Here is a 17,534-nt window from a genome sequence, read left to right on the forward strand (position 1 = left end):
CAGATCCAATGGAGATACTTTTTTCATTTGATGTTGGGACTGCGATGATTGCCAATCTTGCAAACTTCTTTCCAATGGCTGCATTCTGCTGGTTGCTGAGGTCACTCCCTCTGGACACACCAGGAAGGAGCATCTCAGTGTTTGGTATGCTAGCAGGGGCGCCGAAAGGGGGGGGGAGCAGGTACAGATTACTGGGGCCCAGGCTTCCTGAGGGGCCCGGCGGGGGCCCGGGTCCGGCGCCGCTCCCCCTCCCTCACAAACAGCAGCCCAGCACACAGCGTGTGCTGAGCTGCAGTGGAGACTGCTCGTGGCTGCTGGGAAGCAGCCACAGCAGTCTCCTAAGCCTGTGGGGGGGAGTGATCACACTGATCGCGCCCCCCCTGGCTTTGAGCAGGGCTGAGGGGGCCCAGAGCGCCCCCCTCCACAGCGCGCAGCGCCGCTGGAAAGCTTTTTTCCCGGGAAGGGGGCGTGGCCACGCCTCCCGCGATTAGGCCACACCCCCTAATACCCAGGCCCGCCGCGGCTCTCAGCGGGCCTGTATGCTAGTGCACATGTGCAAGCTCCAGCTGCCCATTGCACATGTGCACTAGCATACCATCAATTGTTGAGCCATGAAATGGCGAATAGGTGGTGGTTAAAATGTGCCCTTCCAATGGCAACCCTAATTCATTTATTTTCAGCTATAGAATATATTCTGTGGTTATATGACAATTTTATAATACATCTGAAGTTAACTTTGGATACTTTTGGGGAGATGTATCAATCCCTGGAGAAAGATAAAGTGGGGAGAAATAAAATACCAACCAATCAGCTCCTAACTGTCATTTTATAGGCTGTGCTTGAAAAATTACAGTTAGAAGCTGATTGGCTGGTCTTTCCACTTCTCTCTCCAAGGCTTAATACATCTTCACCTATGTGCATGGTGATGTCTACTGTCCATAAAATAGTCTCTGATTAGTTAAGAAATCCATTCACTATATTCAGTAATAAACAATGTCTTCTACAGGCAGTGTCAGCAGCTGTAAGCGATCAGCAAACAGTTGCTCAGTTTTCAGTAGGAAAAATTCTACCTAGAGATTCAGGTCTATGGATTTACAACGTGAAGACTGCAACAGGGATGACTGAAAAGTATGTGTATATCTCAGTGAAAGGTAAGAAACATATCAATAGCCACTTCAACAAAGATACATACAGTAGGATGTCAACATTTTCCAGAAAGGTGATCACTGTGCAGATTAATGGACAGTGTTCTTTTTCATATTCAGATACAATATACAGAGCTTATCAATAGTTTATTTCAATTTTCAAGAACTCTATTGCAGGGCTTTCTAAGAGATGAGCCTGTTTTACTGTATTTTACATAAAAAAATTATATGTTTAGAGCACTATTAAATGCCAGGGTCATGTTCAGGGACAGTTAGCAGCTATAATGTAGGTACAGAGCCTCCATTTATCTGTTTAAGTTCTTTTGTAACACCTTAATCGTAATTGCTATTTGATTTTTCTTTTTTTTTAATATATACACATCTTTCCTTATATTGCTATTGCTTATTTTGTCAATTTCAGTGGCTTTGTAATCACACAAATACCTGTTCAGTGTAATTACATTTATTTTTATTTTTATATTAGATTATGTATTTCTGTTATGCAGTATGTTTACTATTTTTTTTTTAAACATACATTTTTAAAAATATATAAACCTGGACAACAGGTAACACAGTAACAAATACAATCAACACTTATCACGATACAATAATTATGTTGTGTGTAAAGGACAATATATTGAACTTTTCCCACACAAAATTCCAATTATTTCACCCAAGTATCCTTCAATTCAAAGAAAGAGTCTGCTTGCAGGACTTAGCTCAGAAACTGTGGAGTTCGGGAGCAGGAGATATGTATGTTATATTAAATATTTCAAGTGAGCACAGTGGGTCTTGTCTCAGCAGTTTTCTGCAGAGCTGATTGCAATACTAACTCAAATGAATCCCACTGTATAAGTGAATATACATATAATAATATTTAGAAAAATCATTTATAATAAAGTGCAAAAACATGGTGTTGTAACAACACATACAAGAATGTATGCATATAAAAAAAGGAGTAATGAGAGGCATAACAGCGTCAACAATGCAGGTGGAGCACTTATCAGATAGGTGTCACGTTGAAGTAGTGTCCAGAACAGCCAGTCATCCTTAAACATGCATGATAATTCCTACAACAAAGAAGTGTATGACTTACCCAGCCTTATAAAGTAGATGAAGAAAGCATCTACATCTACTGCATCTACTTTATAAGGCTGGGTAAGTCATACACTTCTTTGCTGTAGGAATTATAATGTATTCTTAAGAAATGGTTTCATCCTGAAGACGGTGTTGATGACAGAGATGTTGTAAACTTTTGAATACAGTTTTTTATATGCTTTGGAAATCCTCTGAGTGTCGTCCCTATTCTTGGAATTATATATATATATATATATATATATATATATATATAAACACCATAAGTCCGGCTCTCCCTGGTGTCAGGTAACTTGGCCCGGTGCCCACGAGGAGGAGGTAGGTATTGAACATGAAATCGCGGCACTCAGGGTACTTGAAAATAGGCAAATTTAATGCGACATCATTAAAAGCAGCAACATTTCTGTGCCCACAACCGGCACTGTCCTCAGCCGGTTGTGGGCACAGAAACACTGAACTGCTGTGAGGGGGGGAGCGGTGCCGGACCCGGGCCCCCGCCAAGCCCCTCAGGAAGCCCGGGCCCAGGTAATCTGTACCCGCTCCCCCCCCTCTCGGCGCCCCTGTATATATATTGTTTTTTGCATTTAACCTATGATGTGCTGGCTCTTTTTTCATGAACTATATATATATACTGCTATATATATATATATATATATATATATAATTCTCAATGTGCTAAAAGACTAACATGCAGTGAGGTAACACAATGAGTGGCAGCTCCTCCTGCGTAATACTTCACAGTCAAGGTTATACAGTAAAATATAAAATAAAAATTAAGTAGAGCATTTTCATATTTTTTTTAAAGTACATATATACTGTATATAATATATATATATATATATATATATATATATATATATATATATATATATCACTTAAAAGCTCTCAACCAGAAATTAATATGCTACAATATAATATCATTCCTATTTTGTTTCTTTCCATATATACAGTATATATGAAGTGCCATGTCCTTGCCTAAATACTCAGACCAGCCCCAATGGCAGGCAGCCTGTACCAGTTTCCACTATAGCAAATCATAGTGCAAATAGTGAAAACAAACGACCTCGGGCTGGTCAACACATGGATGATGCCTCTATGTGGTAGGAGGCACACAAAACAGATATAGCACTCCAGGTTTGTGCCATCATGGCATGCAATACAATTAATTAGTGGCAGGGATGGTAATTCTCTGATCTGTAGTTTCCGCCAAGTAGACCTTGGAATAGGGCTTAAGAAAAAAATCTGGAGAATGGCTAGGTTGATTTACCCAAATGCAAAATTGATCTATTAAAATAAAATATACTCTTTTTTTACTATATATAGAATCACACCTATGTATCAATAAGTATATTAGTATCAACATTTGAATCCCACTATTCCTGATAATGCTTCATGCAAGGAAAGATGGATATGAATAGCACTCATTGACTAGAATGCGCTATTCAAGAAACCATTTTGGTCTGGTCTGTGTTATTAATATGCTATATACAAACTACTAAATTGGCTGTCCTCTTTAGAGATTTGTACAGCATTGCCCTTACTGAAATATCTTTCAGCAATACATTGTGCAGAATATTCCAGAAACAAGAAACAGACTCAATAGAACAGCTGAGGATCTTTGTGTAACTTCTTTCCGGCATAAATTTCATAAATAGAACCTATTGCTTTCCATTCAGCCTTTTGAATGATGGCAGTATTTAGATTAAGACACTACATGACAATTTGTATCATTTTTAAAAGCTGTTGTTTTTTTTTTCTTCTTAATTTTTTATTCTGCTCAGTTGCACCATATCCTCAGTATGGTCCAAAGTTGAATAAAACTGGACCCAACTATCTTAATATATATGTCAACACTGAGTCCTATGGAGGAGATGGTCCGATCATAGCAACCACAGTATTGTATAAACCATCTAAGAAATCAACTGGATGGATTAGTTTAAATGGTAAGAAATCCTAATGAATATAAATTACCGTTTGTTGATGAGAATAAAAATGTGCAGTCAGTGATATTAAACTTCTTTTATACCCACAACCAAGCAAATTTACATATCATTCGCAAGAATACATTTGGGAGGCCTAGTAGGATATATGTATATATATATATATATATATATATATATATATATATTATATATATATATTATTATTATTATTATTAATAATAATAAATATATATATATATATATTATATTATATATATATTATTATTATTATTATTAATAATAAATATATATATATATTTATTATTAATAATAATAATAATAATAATAATAATAATAATAATTGAACTAGTGAACAATATTTTGCATACTGCCAGCATACTTTGCAGTGTTTTACAATTGGAAACAAATACAGTAAAAAAACAAGACAAGGTATTAATAAGCCAAGAAGTAGGAGGACTTTGGCTTACAATTTATAGATATATATCAGAGATTGGGGGGGCAGTGTGATGACTTTGAAATAAAATTTTAAAATGTAATTTAGTATACTGAGGTTGTGGGTGAGAACCATGGGTGCTAGCTCATCTGGAAAAATACTATTCCAAATAATACATTCCATAGTGTATAATAAGGCTAATTTATGGATTGACATTGCAATCCCAAGTGCATTATTTGAATCAATTCCATGTTTTATACAAGCATGTATAGTTTGGACATATAATTATTGTTAAAATTATACAAAACAGGAATGTACATTCATGCAAAATGCAAATATATTTTACATTTTAAGATTGTTATATTTACAATGGGGAATAAGAATAGTATTTATTTTATGCTGCAGTCTGAAGAGAGCATGGTAAAATGGATAACAACAACAACAATGATTGTTATATTGATAATATAACATGTTGCTTAGATATATCCCTACGCATGGACATACTTACTTTGAGCACTATACTATAACAATGTTTTGTCAGAATTTGCATATTACTGGAAAAATCTTAATGAATTAATTCTTTATGGCTTAATTTTCCTTTTCAGTAACAGACAAAATTGTAAAACTTGAAAATCTGGAACCAAAAACTGAATATAAGGTTTGTGTTCAGTTGAAACGTAAAGGAGAAGGAGGAGTTGGGCATCCAGGCCCAGAAGCTATCTTCACCACCGAGGCATTTGGTAACAGCTTAGACCTGATCTTTAAAGCAAGTTCCTGGTTTTAGTGCATACAGTATGGCTCTGTCCATAAGGTTACATTACACAAAGGGGCTCACGCTATATTGCCCTGCCTCATTGAGTAATGTCATTGGAGAGGGTGTGTGCTTTGTTAAAAATTCATATAGACTGAAATATACAGATGCACTGAAACCTCAATAGTCAGGCACTATGCATGTGTTTCTATATGAGTTGTATTTATGGCAATTACATTATTATTGTAATATTTTTAAGTATTGGATCATCAATACATTTACAAGCAGACTAAATTTATTTTTGTTGCTATTTATGATTTTATTGGTATATGACAGTTGAATAACTTGATTATGAAGCAACATGATCAGAGTTGATGCTTAGAAACCTACTGACACTTTATTAACATACAAGGCTAGCTTTTACATCTCTCCTGCTTAGTGTATTTCACAGCTAAAATAGGAATATTCTTAATTCTGTGTTCCTTCCAGGTCTTCCCCCCCCAAAAGCTATCACTCTGATACCTAACAATCAGACATCTCTAAATATGACCTGGTTGCCTAACTGGGAAGGTTCTGAGGAAGAGCATGAGTATGAAGTAGAATGCTCCTATGATCCTACTGAAGCAACGCTTCATAAAACTTCAGGAAATAAATCTGGAATGATTATAGGCAATCTCAAGCCAAAGACACTGTACAAGTGCAGAGTGCGGGTGAACACCAAGTCTCAGGGAGAATGGAGTGAGCCGATGTTATCATGGACATACAGTGACCGTAAGTAAAACTGTACTCAGATACTGTAGGCTGTCTCTACAGCTGGAGCAGACTTTATTGAACAGAATGTATATGGTGGCTAACGAGTGGAGAATCCAAGCTAACTTGTAACAGGTATGAAACTAGTTGTGAAAAGCTTAAGATATATAAATGAATGGAATACAAATCATTTAGTGCCATGGCGTGCTGTACACTGCAATACTGTGTTTTCTCTGTATCTGTATTTAAGAACTAAAAGTAATGCTTTATCTGCTCTCCCTTTAAAGACAGTCTTCTTGTGATCAATGACTAGGCATAAAATGATTGAAAGGAATACCATACTAAAATTAAAATTAACTTGATGAAGCTGCAGAAATAAAATGAACTTAGAAGAATTTTGCAAATCTGGACACACAAAACAACAAGCAGCTTTTCTGGTGACAGCAGGTTTCCAATTTACCAAAGATTGGATGTCTAACTTAAGGTCTTCAGTCGGCTCCTCTGTAGCAGTAAGATCCCTCTATGGACATACCAGTGAATGCAACAGGTTATCAGCTGCCTGAGTTTTCATTTCGGGATGTTTACACACATTTTTAGACCCAGAAGATAGAGTGAAGTAAATACATATTATGAAAGGTAAAATAAATACCTTAGTAAAAGACTTTAATGTACAACAACTGACTGCATAATAATATCATTAATGCCAAAAATTAATTGAGCTAGGACACTGCAGATGTGAGGACAACAGCAATAGAGTTGCCCATAGCTAATCTGTTCAGCAAGATGGTCAAATGTGTGGTCACTCTGACTGCAGTCATTCAGTCTTGATGGGGAGCAAAGAGATTGTAATATCAAAGGACATCTAGAACTATTAGATCGGAATCAGTATGAATGACCCTATGGCCGGCGGTTCAAATCCCGACGCCAGCAGACCCACAAAGGATTTAGCTAAGTATAACTAACCCTATGCGCCCCACTAACCCTACCCTCCCTTAGGGCTGCCTAACACTAACCTCCCCCCTAGAGCCTAACCCTAACCCCCCCAAGTGCCTAAACCTAACCCCCACATCCCGTCTCAGATCTAATTTGATTGATCAGATACTGTGCAGTGTCTGATCACATTGGTCAATAAAAATAGCTTCACCAAGTAAATATTTCTTACAAAGGACAGAATTATATTACTTTTATATGAAAGCTTTTAGAGATAGTTTATATCTCTTTCATTTTGTTTATAAAATAAAACAAAATGTAGTTCTATAAAGACCAAGTCTGTGTTGTGGCAAAACAGCACAAATGACCAGTTAGACATCTGTTCCTACTTACTTACAATGATGCTGAATATAGTGTTAGTCTTTGTAAACTATTTACTTTCCTAATCTTCATTAATTAGATTTGTAGAAGAAGCTTTTCACTTTACTATTCATATGTTCTCTGTAAAGCAATGAGTAATTTGAGTATAATAAATAAAAATGTTATGTCTAAACAGTTTTGTTATTATTGTGCTCTTTATTGAATATGATTAAGTTAAAGGAGATCTGAATGATGAGATCAGAGAAAACCAGAATGGCTGTATTATATCTCTTGTTTTATATTATACAATTTTATTTCACAGAAGTTCCACCACCACCTACAAACATCAGTATATTTAACATCACAGACTCATCAGCCATCATCAGCTGGTCGGTGCAGGAAGGTCACTCCATCTCATCCGTCATTATCCGTTACAAAATATTTGGTGACACAGAGCACAATCATGACATAAGGATCAGTAATATTACCATCGTTCAGTACCAGCTAAAGGGGCTTGAAGCCAATACACCTTATCTGATTGAACTATGCACAGAAAACAATTTTGGACAGAGCATTCACAATCACAGACGAGATGTAAAAACCCGTCAGCCAATTAGAAGTGAGTTATTCAGCATTGTCAGATTGGTTAGGAATAGAATATAAAAATTAAATAGCAAATTGTTCAAGCAACAATACTATATGCAAGCCTTACCTGTGTGCTATTTATGTCATGTCTATGCACTGTCTACCTATAATCTATTAGCTCATCCTCCTAAGCAAATAGACTAAAATACTGTTTAGTATTATTAAACACCTTGTAAAAATTCATGGGTGTTCCAGCTTCATATTTCTAATATACAAGAGCCGTAGCAAAGCCCCTTAAGTGCTCCCTGTTTAAAAGTGAACACTCCTGTGCCTCCTTTATTAATTATAATCATAGGTAGCTAGCTTATTCTTTACTGAATCCTTATGCTATAGTTTCTAATGCCTTATGATTTGAAATAGTTAAATTGTTTTAAGGAATCTCTCAGTCTATTGACTAAAATGAATGCTTGATTTATTTGTAGCCTTATGGAGCGTACACACGGTCAGATTTGTCAGACTTGTCAGATTTGTCAGATGAACGATTGAACGATTAAACGATTTGAACGATTGAACGATTTTTGACTGCATTAAAATGAATGGAATCGTCCAAGTCTGACTGCAAACACATCAGATATCAGAAATCGTTATCTGACCATCGGGAACGCGCATCGTTGATCGTCCATCGTTCAGGCATGTCAGATATGAACGATTTTCCTTCAGATATGAACGACTGAACGATTTTTAAATCGTTATCGTTCATATCTGAAGGAAAAATCTGATCGTGTGTATGCACCATTAGATGTATGGTATGTGGTCATTGTTGACTTAAGCCATCTTTATTGCTAGCTTTCTCTGGCTGGCCAATTGGGGGTTTTCATTAATTAGTGTCCACACTTGCCTGCATCTCTGTTTAAAGTGTCAGTAGTTTGGCTGCTAAAGCCTTGGCTGGGTGCAGCTTTTCTAAGTGCAGTGTTTTAAGTGCATAACTAGCGTTAGACCTGCGTTAAACCGAGGAGAAACAGAAGGAGAAAAGGTCCATCAAGCAACAAACCTCAACAATCTAAAGACTCAGACTACAACTGGACTCCCTGTACAATCACGGCAGGAACACTTCTATTGCTATTCATAATGCTGGCCTTCTGATTCTCGCATACAATTCAATGCTTATCGTACTTTTTGCCATGTCAGTTTACATCTATCTACTTTGAAACACTGTCCTTTATCTCAGCTCTCTTCTGCTTACATTCTGCATTAATTTTCATATTCTGTACACATCTGAACCCCACTTTTAATCCTCCCTATAACAATCTTGTTAATCTGCATACATATTGATACACTGTTTTTTGATACATCACTGTTTTTTTCACTTGCATTCCTACAAATCTCTTGCACTCATACCTCATTTACATTTCCTAATTTCATTCCTCTTGTTTACCTATAAACACCATGACAAGGTTTTCGTCAACTCCCTCCTTCACTCAGTCTCTACCTAATCCTCTATTCTGCCCCCTGCTTCCACCTTTATCCTTTCCTCCTTATCTCTTCCACCTCCTCCCCCCCTTCTCCCCCCTCCTCTGTCTGCCTACTCTTCACTCCTCTCCCTTTACTCCACTTTCTTCCTGTTCTACCCCCCCTCTGTCCTACTACCCCACCACCAAACCCTCCTCCTACACTCCTCTCCCTGTCACTTCACCCCACTGCCATCCACATCTCTCTCCCTACCCACCTCCTACATATTCCCTTTCTAGCTCAGGTGCCTGCACCATCACTAAACTCGCTTCATATCGGTCCTCCAAATTAAGCTTACCTCCACGTTATAGCAACCCTGATAATCTTATTCACATCTCCCCCACAAATGCTATCTCTCTATCCTGTGCCCTCTGGAATGCCAGGTCAGTCTGTAATAAACTGGTCCCCACCCATGACCATTTTATCTCCAACTCTCTGAATCTCGGAGCCATCACTGAAACTTGGATCTCACCCTCTGACACCACTTCTCCTGCTGCTCTATCCTCTGGGGGCCTCACCTTCACCCACACCCCCCGGCCTGGGGGTCGCCATGGTGGTGGTGTTGGGGTCCTTCTAGCCACCAGTTACTCCTACCAGCTAATACCCTCTGAACCATCCCTTACATTCCCCACATTTGAGGTTCATGCTATACGCCTCTTCCAACCAGTAAACCTCAGAGTAGCTGTCATTTACCGTCCCCCTGGCTCTCCCTCCAAATTCCTTGACAACTTCGCTTCCTGGCTCCCTCACTTTCTCTCCTCAGACCTTCCCTCCATTATCCTAGGTGACTTTAATATTCCTATTGACATTCCCACAGAATCCTCTGCAGCTAAACTCCTTACCCTCACCTCTTCATTTGGTTTCGCCCAATGGACCTCCTCACCCTCCCATTTGAGTGGGCACTCACTTGACCTGGTCTTTACGCACCGTTGTGATATTTCTGATTACTCCAATTGCCCATTCCCCCTCTCTGACCATCACCTTCTCTCTTTTAACCTATCCCTCTCTCCTTCCCCTCCTCTAACTCCTAAAGCTACAATTACTAAGCGTAATATTGAGGCTATTGACACTGTTGCCTTTTCCTCCCTGCTGGACTCTCTTCTCTCCCCTATCATTTCTTTCTCCTGTCCTGAACAAGCTACTTCCCTGTACAATTCCTCCCTTACTTCTGCTCTTGATTCTGTTGCTCCAGCAATAACCACTCACCCTCACAGATCCACACCACAACCCTGGCATTCCAAATGCACCAGATACCTACAAAAGTGTTCAAGAATTGCAGAGCGTCAGTGGAGAAAGTCACGCTCTAAGGCTGACTTCCTCCATTTCAAATTTATTCTCTCTTCCTACAGTGCTGCCTTGTCTCTCTCCAAACAAACATATTTCAAGAACCTCATCTCCTCCCAGTCCTCAAACCCCTGGCGTCTCTTTGCCACTTTCAACTCCCTACTCTGCCCTTCCCCTCCTTGCCTTCCCTCCTCGCTCTCTGCCCTCGACTTTGCCACCTACTTTACATCTAAAATTGACTGCATACGTGAGGACATCATATCCCATCTGACCCTCAGCACTCCTCCCCCTCCTTGCCCTTACCACCCCTCCCCTTCTGTCTCACCAACTCTGACATCCTTCTCCCCTGCTTCTGGAGAGGAAGTCAGGGCCCTCATCCGGTCCTCCCCCCCTTCCACCTCCACTCTTGACCCTATCCCTTCCCGTCTCCTCTCCCACCTGTCTCCTTCTACCTGTTCCCATCTGGCTCACCTCCTTAATCTCTCCCTATCATCTGGCACTGTCCCTTCTGCATTCAAACATGCTCTTGTCTCCCCCATTCTTAAAAAACCTACCCTTGATCCTAACATACTTTCCAACTATCGACCCATCTCTCTTCTCCCTTTTGCTTCCAAACTCCTTGAGCGTATTGTCTACAACCGCCTTACCACCTTTCTTTCTTCCCACTCCCTCCTTGACTCATTTAAATCTGGCTTCCGATCTCTCCACTCCACTGAAACTGCCCTCACGAAAGTCAGCAACGACCTCCTTGCTGCCAAATCCATGGGCCACTACTCTCTGCTCATTCTCCTTGACCTCTCTGCTGCATTTGACACTGTAGACCACCCTCTCCTCCTGCAAATCCTTTACTCTCTCGGTCTACGTGACACTGCCCTCTCCTGGCTTTCCTCCTACCTCTCTGATCGTTCCTTCACTGTGTCCTCTCATGACTCCTCTTCCCCTCCACTTCCACTAAAGGTAGGAGTTCCCCAAGGTTCTGTTCTTGGACCTCTCCTTTTCTCCCTATATACATCCTCTTTGGGTGAACTCATTAACTCCTTTGACCTCCAATATCATCTCTATGCAGATGATACTCAAATTTACCTTTCCACCCCTGAGCTCACCCCTGAGCTCCTTAACCGTATCTCCAACTGTCTCTCTGCTGTCTCTTTGTGGATGTCCCAGCGCTTTCTTAAACTTAACATGTCTAAGACTGAGCTGATCATCTTCCCACCCTCTTCCACTACATCACTTTCCACAATTTCATTATCTATTGATGGCACAACTATCTCCTCTAGCCCCAAAGTGCGCTGTCTTGGAGTTATCCTAGACTCCTCCCTCTCGTTTAAACCACACATTCAGCACCTCTCGCAGTCCTGCCGTTTTCACCTAAAAAATATCTCCAGGATTAGACCCTTCCTCACCCAGGATGCCACTAAAACCCTCATCCACTCACTGGTCATATCCAGATTGGACTACTGTAACCTTCTCCTAGCTGGCCTCCCAGTCTCTCACCTCTCTCCACTACAATCGGTTCTTAATGCTGCTGCTCGGCTCATCTTCCTCTCCAGACGTTCTACATCTGCTTCCCCTCTCCTCCAAGCCCTACACTGGCTCCCCTTCCCCTTCAGATGCCAATTCAAGCTTCTTACATTCGCCTACAAAGCCCTCACCAAATCCTCTCCCGCATACATTTCTGACCTTCTCTCCCTTCACACTCCCGCCCGCCCACTTCGCTCAACTAATGCATGCCGCCTCTCTTGCCAACTGATTACTTCCTCCCACTCCCGCATCCGAGATTTTGCCCGTGCTGCTCCCTACCTTTGGAATGCTCTCCCTCTCCCCATCAGACTCTCCACCTCTCTACAAATCTTCAAACGGGCTCTCAAGACCCACTACTTCATCAAGGCCTTCCAGCACTCATCCTAACCCACCTCATGCTCTTTCCTTCCCATCTTCCCCTTCTGTGTCACGCCTGTCTGTCTGCCCCTCCCCTTAGAATGTAAGCTCTCACGAGCAGGGACCTCTTCCTTCATGTGCTTCTCTTTACATTTTCTTCTACTCTCTACTCCCCATTAGGGCACCTAACACGGGACCGCCAATTCCCGGCAGCTTATTGTGAATGCTTTAATCACTATTTCAGCAATGTATATAAGTTGTGTCCTTGTCCTGTACTATAATGTACTGTATGTTACTTGTTTCTTGTTCACCCATTAGTTGTATGTACTATGTAAGGCGCTGCGGAACACTTGTGGTGCAATATAAATAAAGGATAATAATAATAATAATAATAACTACAGTACAGTACCTCTGTGCCCAAGGACATAATTCAGCATTTTTATGCTCTGGAAACTTTGATTATTTTAATATTAAGTTTGTAAAGCAGCAATTTTCTTTGGTTTTTGCATTGCTGTAGATTCAAATTTTACCTAACTAATTGAGTTTTCCTGATGGAGTCTGCATTTGAAAAGTTTAGTACATTTTAGAGTGATATCATACTGTATGAAAGCTTTTTAGACTACAGAAAAGTGACAAGTGAAAAGATGCATGAAAACCTTTACATCAGTGGTGGGCAACGTGGGTCACTAGCTGCCCCACAAGCCTTCATCTGTGGCTCCTACATTTTCTACCACTGAGCGGGGAAAGGGGGTTGAAGATATGTGTCAGAGTAAGTAAAGTTATATGGAAGTACAAGTTACTACAAGCTGGAATATGTGGTTTCTAACACTGTAGTAAAAAACAAATACAACTTCACCAAATCCCTAGTTACCATGTTAATGCAAGTGTTAAAAAACCTTCATTGTAAAACAAAGGGGATGACTGAACTCTTTCCCTCTACAGCAGAAATACCATATTATACTGAATTAAGCACTTTGGGATGGGGCCTATTTATCAAATAATATTTGCAACATATCCCCCGAAAACACTCATTTTAATATTAAGTACCCCCCCGATTGCAGGGGATTGCAGAAGAGATATCTGTTGCAGTCACCCATTTTCGATTGCAAAAGCAGGCCCCATAGGTTTTTGCAAAGCATTCACCACTTGCGTATGCTCAGTCAGCAGATTGCACCCAGAAAATGAAAGTAAAGTGATTGGTAACGCGATCACTTTTCTTTTGCACATCTCAGGCACAGGCTCCTATTGGCGCCCCAATCCCTGCATGTGTATGATAGTGGGTACATTATTGCATTGGCATCACAGAAACGCAATCATTGAAGACACCATTTCGAGTTTGATGTAAGACTGTGTGTAGTATACCTCCCAACTGTTTCATTTTTGACAGGATAGTCCCACTTTTCAGCCGCGTCTTATGCTATAGTTAGACATATGTATATGCATTTGTACACCTGACACAGAACACTGTTTGGAGTTGAACTCAAATCAAACACATTTAAGAAAATGCGTATATTCCCTGTGTGCAGAATTGTATGTATTTCTGTAGCTGGATTGCCGCCACCTGTACGCCTGATTTTTCTGCACACTTTTTGACTCAGATATCACAGCTTTAAAAAAAAAGACGTGTGTTTACATACTATATGACACCATGCAAATATATATATATATATATATATATATTATGTTGTTGTTACTCTAATTGAATAGCATTATCATTTATGTCATTTATGTTCTCTTTTCTCTGTCAGCTAATGATGCTAAAGACAGCAACATGCTCCTCATTGCTATATTAGGCTCAGCTGGTATGACTTGTCTGACGATAATACTGGCATTTCTTATAATGCTGCAACTGAAGCGTGCCAACTTCCAACACAGAATGGCGCAAGCCTTCCAGAATGGAGTGGTAGGTATTGTGCTCTTATGTACTGAGAGACAGATTCCGAGATGGATGCAGCGCCTTATATGAGCATAAATAACACAGTTGAGCAAATTGTGCTTGCGCAGTAGTAAATTTGCGAATTTCTGCTTATCTCCAAGTGAGTCAAATGTATCCTGACTGGATATCGCTCTCTGTGAAATAGGCCTATCTGGGCGATATCCGCCTCGTGGGAGTGTCATGTGTTGTGGGCCTGTATCCAGAATCCTGTGCTATTCGCACAGCGAGGGGGCGTCTGTTTCTAATTGATCTCTTGCATCCTACATGGGTCAGGTGCAAGTGCCGATACTAATGATAACAGTTGTGGCTGTGGACGGTAAAACAGTGGGCGCTGAAGCTGCACATATACTGGCATCAGCATAAGGTAGTAAGTCTGGGTGTCGCAGTCATCTGTACATGCGACTCAGATTCAAGCCCTAAATGTGGAGACTCGATGATGGGTGTTGCATAGAATTATTTTGCTAGCCATATCGTTTTAGACTCCTATCAATTCATTGGTTTTAACTCAGGTTTACTAAAAATAGCGCTCATCAAAGCTTTTTTTTTTTTTTTTTTTTAGTACATAACAGATTATTAGGAATTATATAGAAACTGCACCCAATGTAAACACAAAGGGCCTGATTCAGACCACTCGCGAGCGGCTGTCCGCTCGCAAGTGGGTCGATGTTCTGGACTGAGCATGCGCACGACGGAGGGAGCTCCGTCGTGCGCATGCGCCAGACGCGACGAGCGAAGGAAAATCCTTCGCTCGTTGTGTCTGATCAAAGGGGGCGTGCTGTCGATGTTGATTGACAGCACGCCGCCTTTGGTAGGCGTGCCGGGGGCGTGCCTCCCTGCCGGGGGCATTCCCACGGGAACGCCTCCCGTCAGAAGCCGGCCCACTGACATCACTAGTGATGTCAGTGGGAGTGATTTTGGCTCTGATAGAGCCAAAATCACTCCGGAGCTTGCAGTTGAAAACCTCAACCGCAGGCTCCGGCTCGCAGTTTCGATGGTCGCGATGGTCAAGACCATCGCGGCCATCAAACTGCACGCTCGTATAGCCTGTGGGTGGTGACCCACAGCTATACGAGCATCCAGGAGGACGCTCCATTTTCATGGAGGCCGGCCCTCATTCAGAGCGTGCGCTCTGCTCAGAGCGTACGGCTCTGAATGAGGGCCAAAGGCCCAAATGTAACAACCTGCAATTTGCGGGCAGCGGCGTGATTTTAGTGACATACTGTAGCCATTTTTCGGCATAAGTAAATGTACGTTGTGTGTAGTATACTTAGGCAAAGCCAAAATAAATCCGTCTCACCAGAGATGCTTTTTGTCCAGAGAGAAGAGCCAGTAGTGCAGTTTAATGCTGGGTCACTGAACCATTTAAGGAAAGCCAAAAACAGCCCAGACCCTGTGGAGTACCCTGTCTTGGAATGGAATGATATTAAGTTTCAAGATGTGATCGGAGAGGGGAATTTTGGACAAGTTCTAAAAGCACGCATCAAAAAGGATGGTCTGCGGATGGATGCGGCCATCAAAAGAATGAAAGGTATCTATAGTTTAAAATTATCCATCAAGTGAATTCTCTCATACAGTAAATATGTGACCAATGGTGAGTTTTCTAGCTTCTGAAGACCTACAAACCAGATAGTGATCTTGTTCGTATTTATCTATCTATAATCTACACAATCATTTCAATAATGGAATTACAGCGCTAATGAGGTTGTTTATTTTTTCCCACCCTGCTTTAAATGCAGTCTGCATTAAAATGAAAGCCACTCCAACAACTATAGGTAGCAGGTTATCTCAATGGACATTTTATCTTTATCACCACGACACTCAGTTTGTGTAGTTCAAATGTAATTTTTAGTTTATTTTCTTCATTATTTATATCAAAAGGGAATAAGTCAAATAATGTTTTATATTTGTTTCACAATATTTGCAAGAGTATGCATCAAAAGATGACCATAGGGATTTTGCCGGAGAGCTGGAAGTCCTTTGTAAACTGGGCAGTCACCCGAACATTATAAATCTCCTGGGAGCCTGCGAGCATCGAGGTCAGTATATGTGTATATAGGGCCTGATCTAGAGTTATACGCTAATGCCGCTGCTGCTGCATATTTGTATGCAGGGGATATGCGAAAATATGCTAATGTCGCAGACGCTGGAATTTGTGTACTAATATGCAGCCGCATACACAGATCCTGATTCTATGGTCGCGTAACATTGCCACCTGAACTGAGATGCTGGAGCCATGTTTTGTGCATATGGGACCGCAGATATAGGTAGCCGCACGCCCCTAAAATGGTCGCGACACTCCTGCGTTTTTGGCCGCACACCCCGTTACCCTTCCTTAACAGTCAATTACTGTGAGAATAAATAGTCGCTCAGGGGTAAACGCAGGATTTTTAGGGGGGAAAGACAACTCCAGCAGGAAATGTATTACTCACCTATCTGCACATAAATAACATTTAGAGGAAGATATCCAAGTGGTTGCTTCTTCCTAGATTTGATATTGCAATTGGTCTAAATTACAGTGTGTACTATGTGCCTGGAAAGAAATATATATATATATATATATATATATATATATATATATTCAGACAGCTTCATATTCCCTGCCACAGGCTACTTGTACTTGGCTATCGAGTATGCTCCCCATGGTAACTTGCTGGACTTTCTGAGAAAAAGCAGAGTACTGGAGACAGACCCGGCATTTGCTATAGCCAACAGCACTGCCTCAACCTTGACATCTCAGCAGCTTCTACAGTTTGCAGCAGATGTGGCTCGAGGCATGGATTACCTGAGCCAGAAACAGGTTTGTAACTTACATCATTTAAAATGCCATAAACTGCACTAGAAGTGTATGGAACAAGGGCCCTCATTCAGAGCCGCTCGTTAGCGGCAGTACGCTCGTTCCGAGCGATGTTTGCACATCTGCGCATGCGTACGGTTT

The 17,534-nt window shown here is 40.8% G+C and overlaps 1 protein-coding gene across 1 annotated transcript in view; it reads left to right on the forward strand.

Moving 5' to 3' along the window:
• The window catches only part of TEK (TEK receptor tyrosine kinase), a 148,376-nt gene that overhangs the window by 97,178 nt on the left and 33,664 nt on the right, over nucleotides 1-17,534 (forward strand). Inside the window, exons 9-17 of the mRNA XM_088472619.1 lie at nucleotides 1,007-1,151; nucleotides 4,022-4,183; nucleotides 5,222-5,356; nucleotides 5,857-6,138; nucleotides 7,730-8,026; nucleotides 14,412-14,566; nucleotides 15,917-16,127; nucleotides 16,525-16,635; nucleotides 17,206-17,396. Coding sequence (XP_088328745.1) covers nucleotides 1,007-1,151; nucleotides 4,022-4,183; nucleotides 5,222-5,356; nucleotides 5,857-6,138; nucleotides 7,730-8,026; nucleotides 14,412-14,566; nucleotides 15,917-16,127; nucleotides 16,525-16,635; nucleotides 17,206-17,396 — 1,689 coding nt within the window. The remainder of the gene's footprint in view (nucleotides 1-1,006; nucleotides 1,152-4,021; nucleotides 4,184-5,221; nucleotides 5,357-5,856; nucleotides 6,139-7,729; nucleotides 8,027-14,411; nucleotides 14,567-15,916; nucleotides 16,128-16,524; nucleotides 16,636-17,205; nucleotides 17,397-17,534) is intronic.

Source organism: Taudactylus pleione, unplaced genomic scaffold (assembly GCF_031769625.1).
Source record: "Taudactylus pleione unplaced genomic scaffold, aTauple2 ptg000127l, whole genome shotgun sequence".
NCBI classification, from domain to species: domain Eukaryota; kingdom Metazoa; phylum Chordata; class Amphibia; order Anura; family Myobatrachidae; genus Taudactylus; species Taudactylus pleione.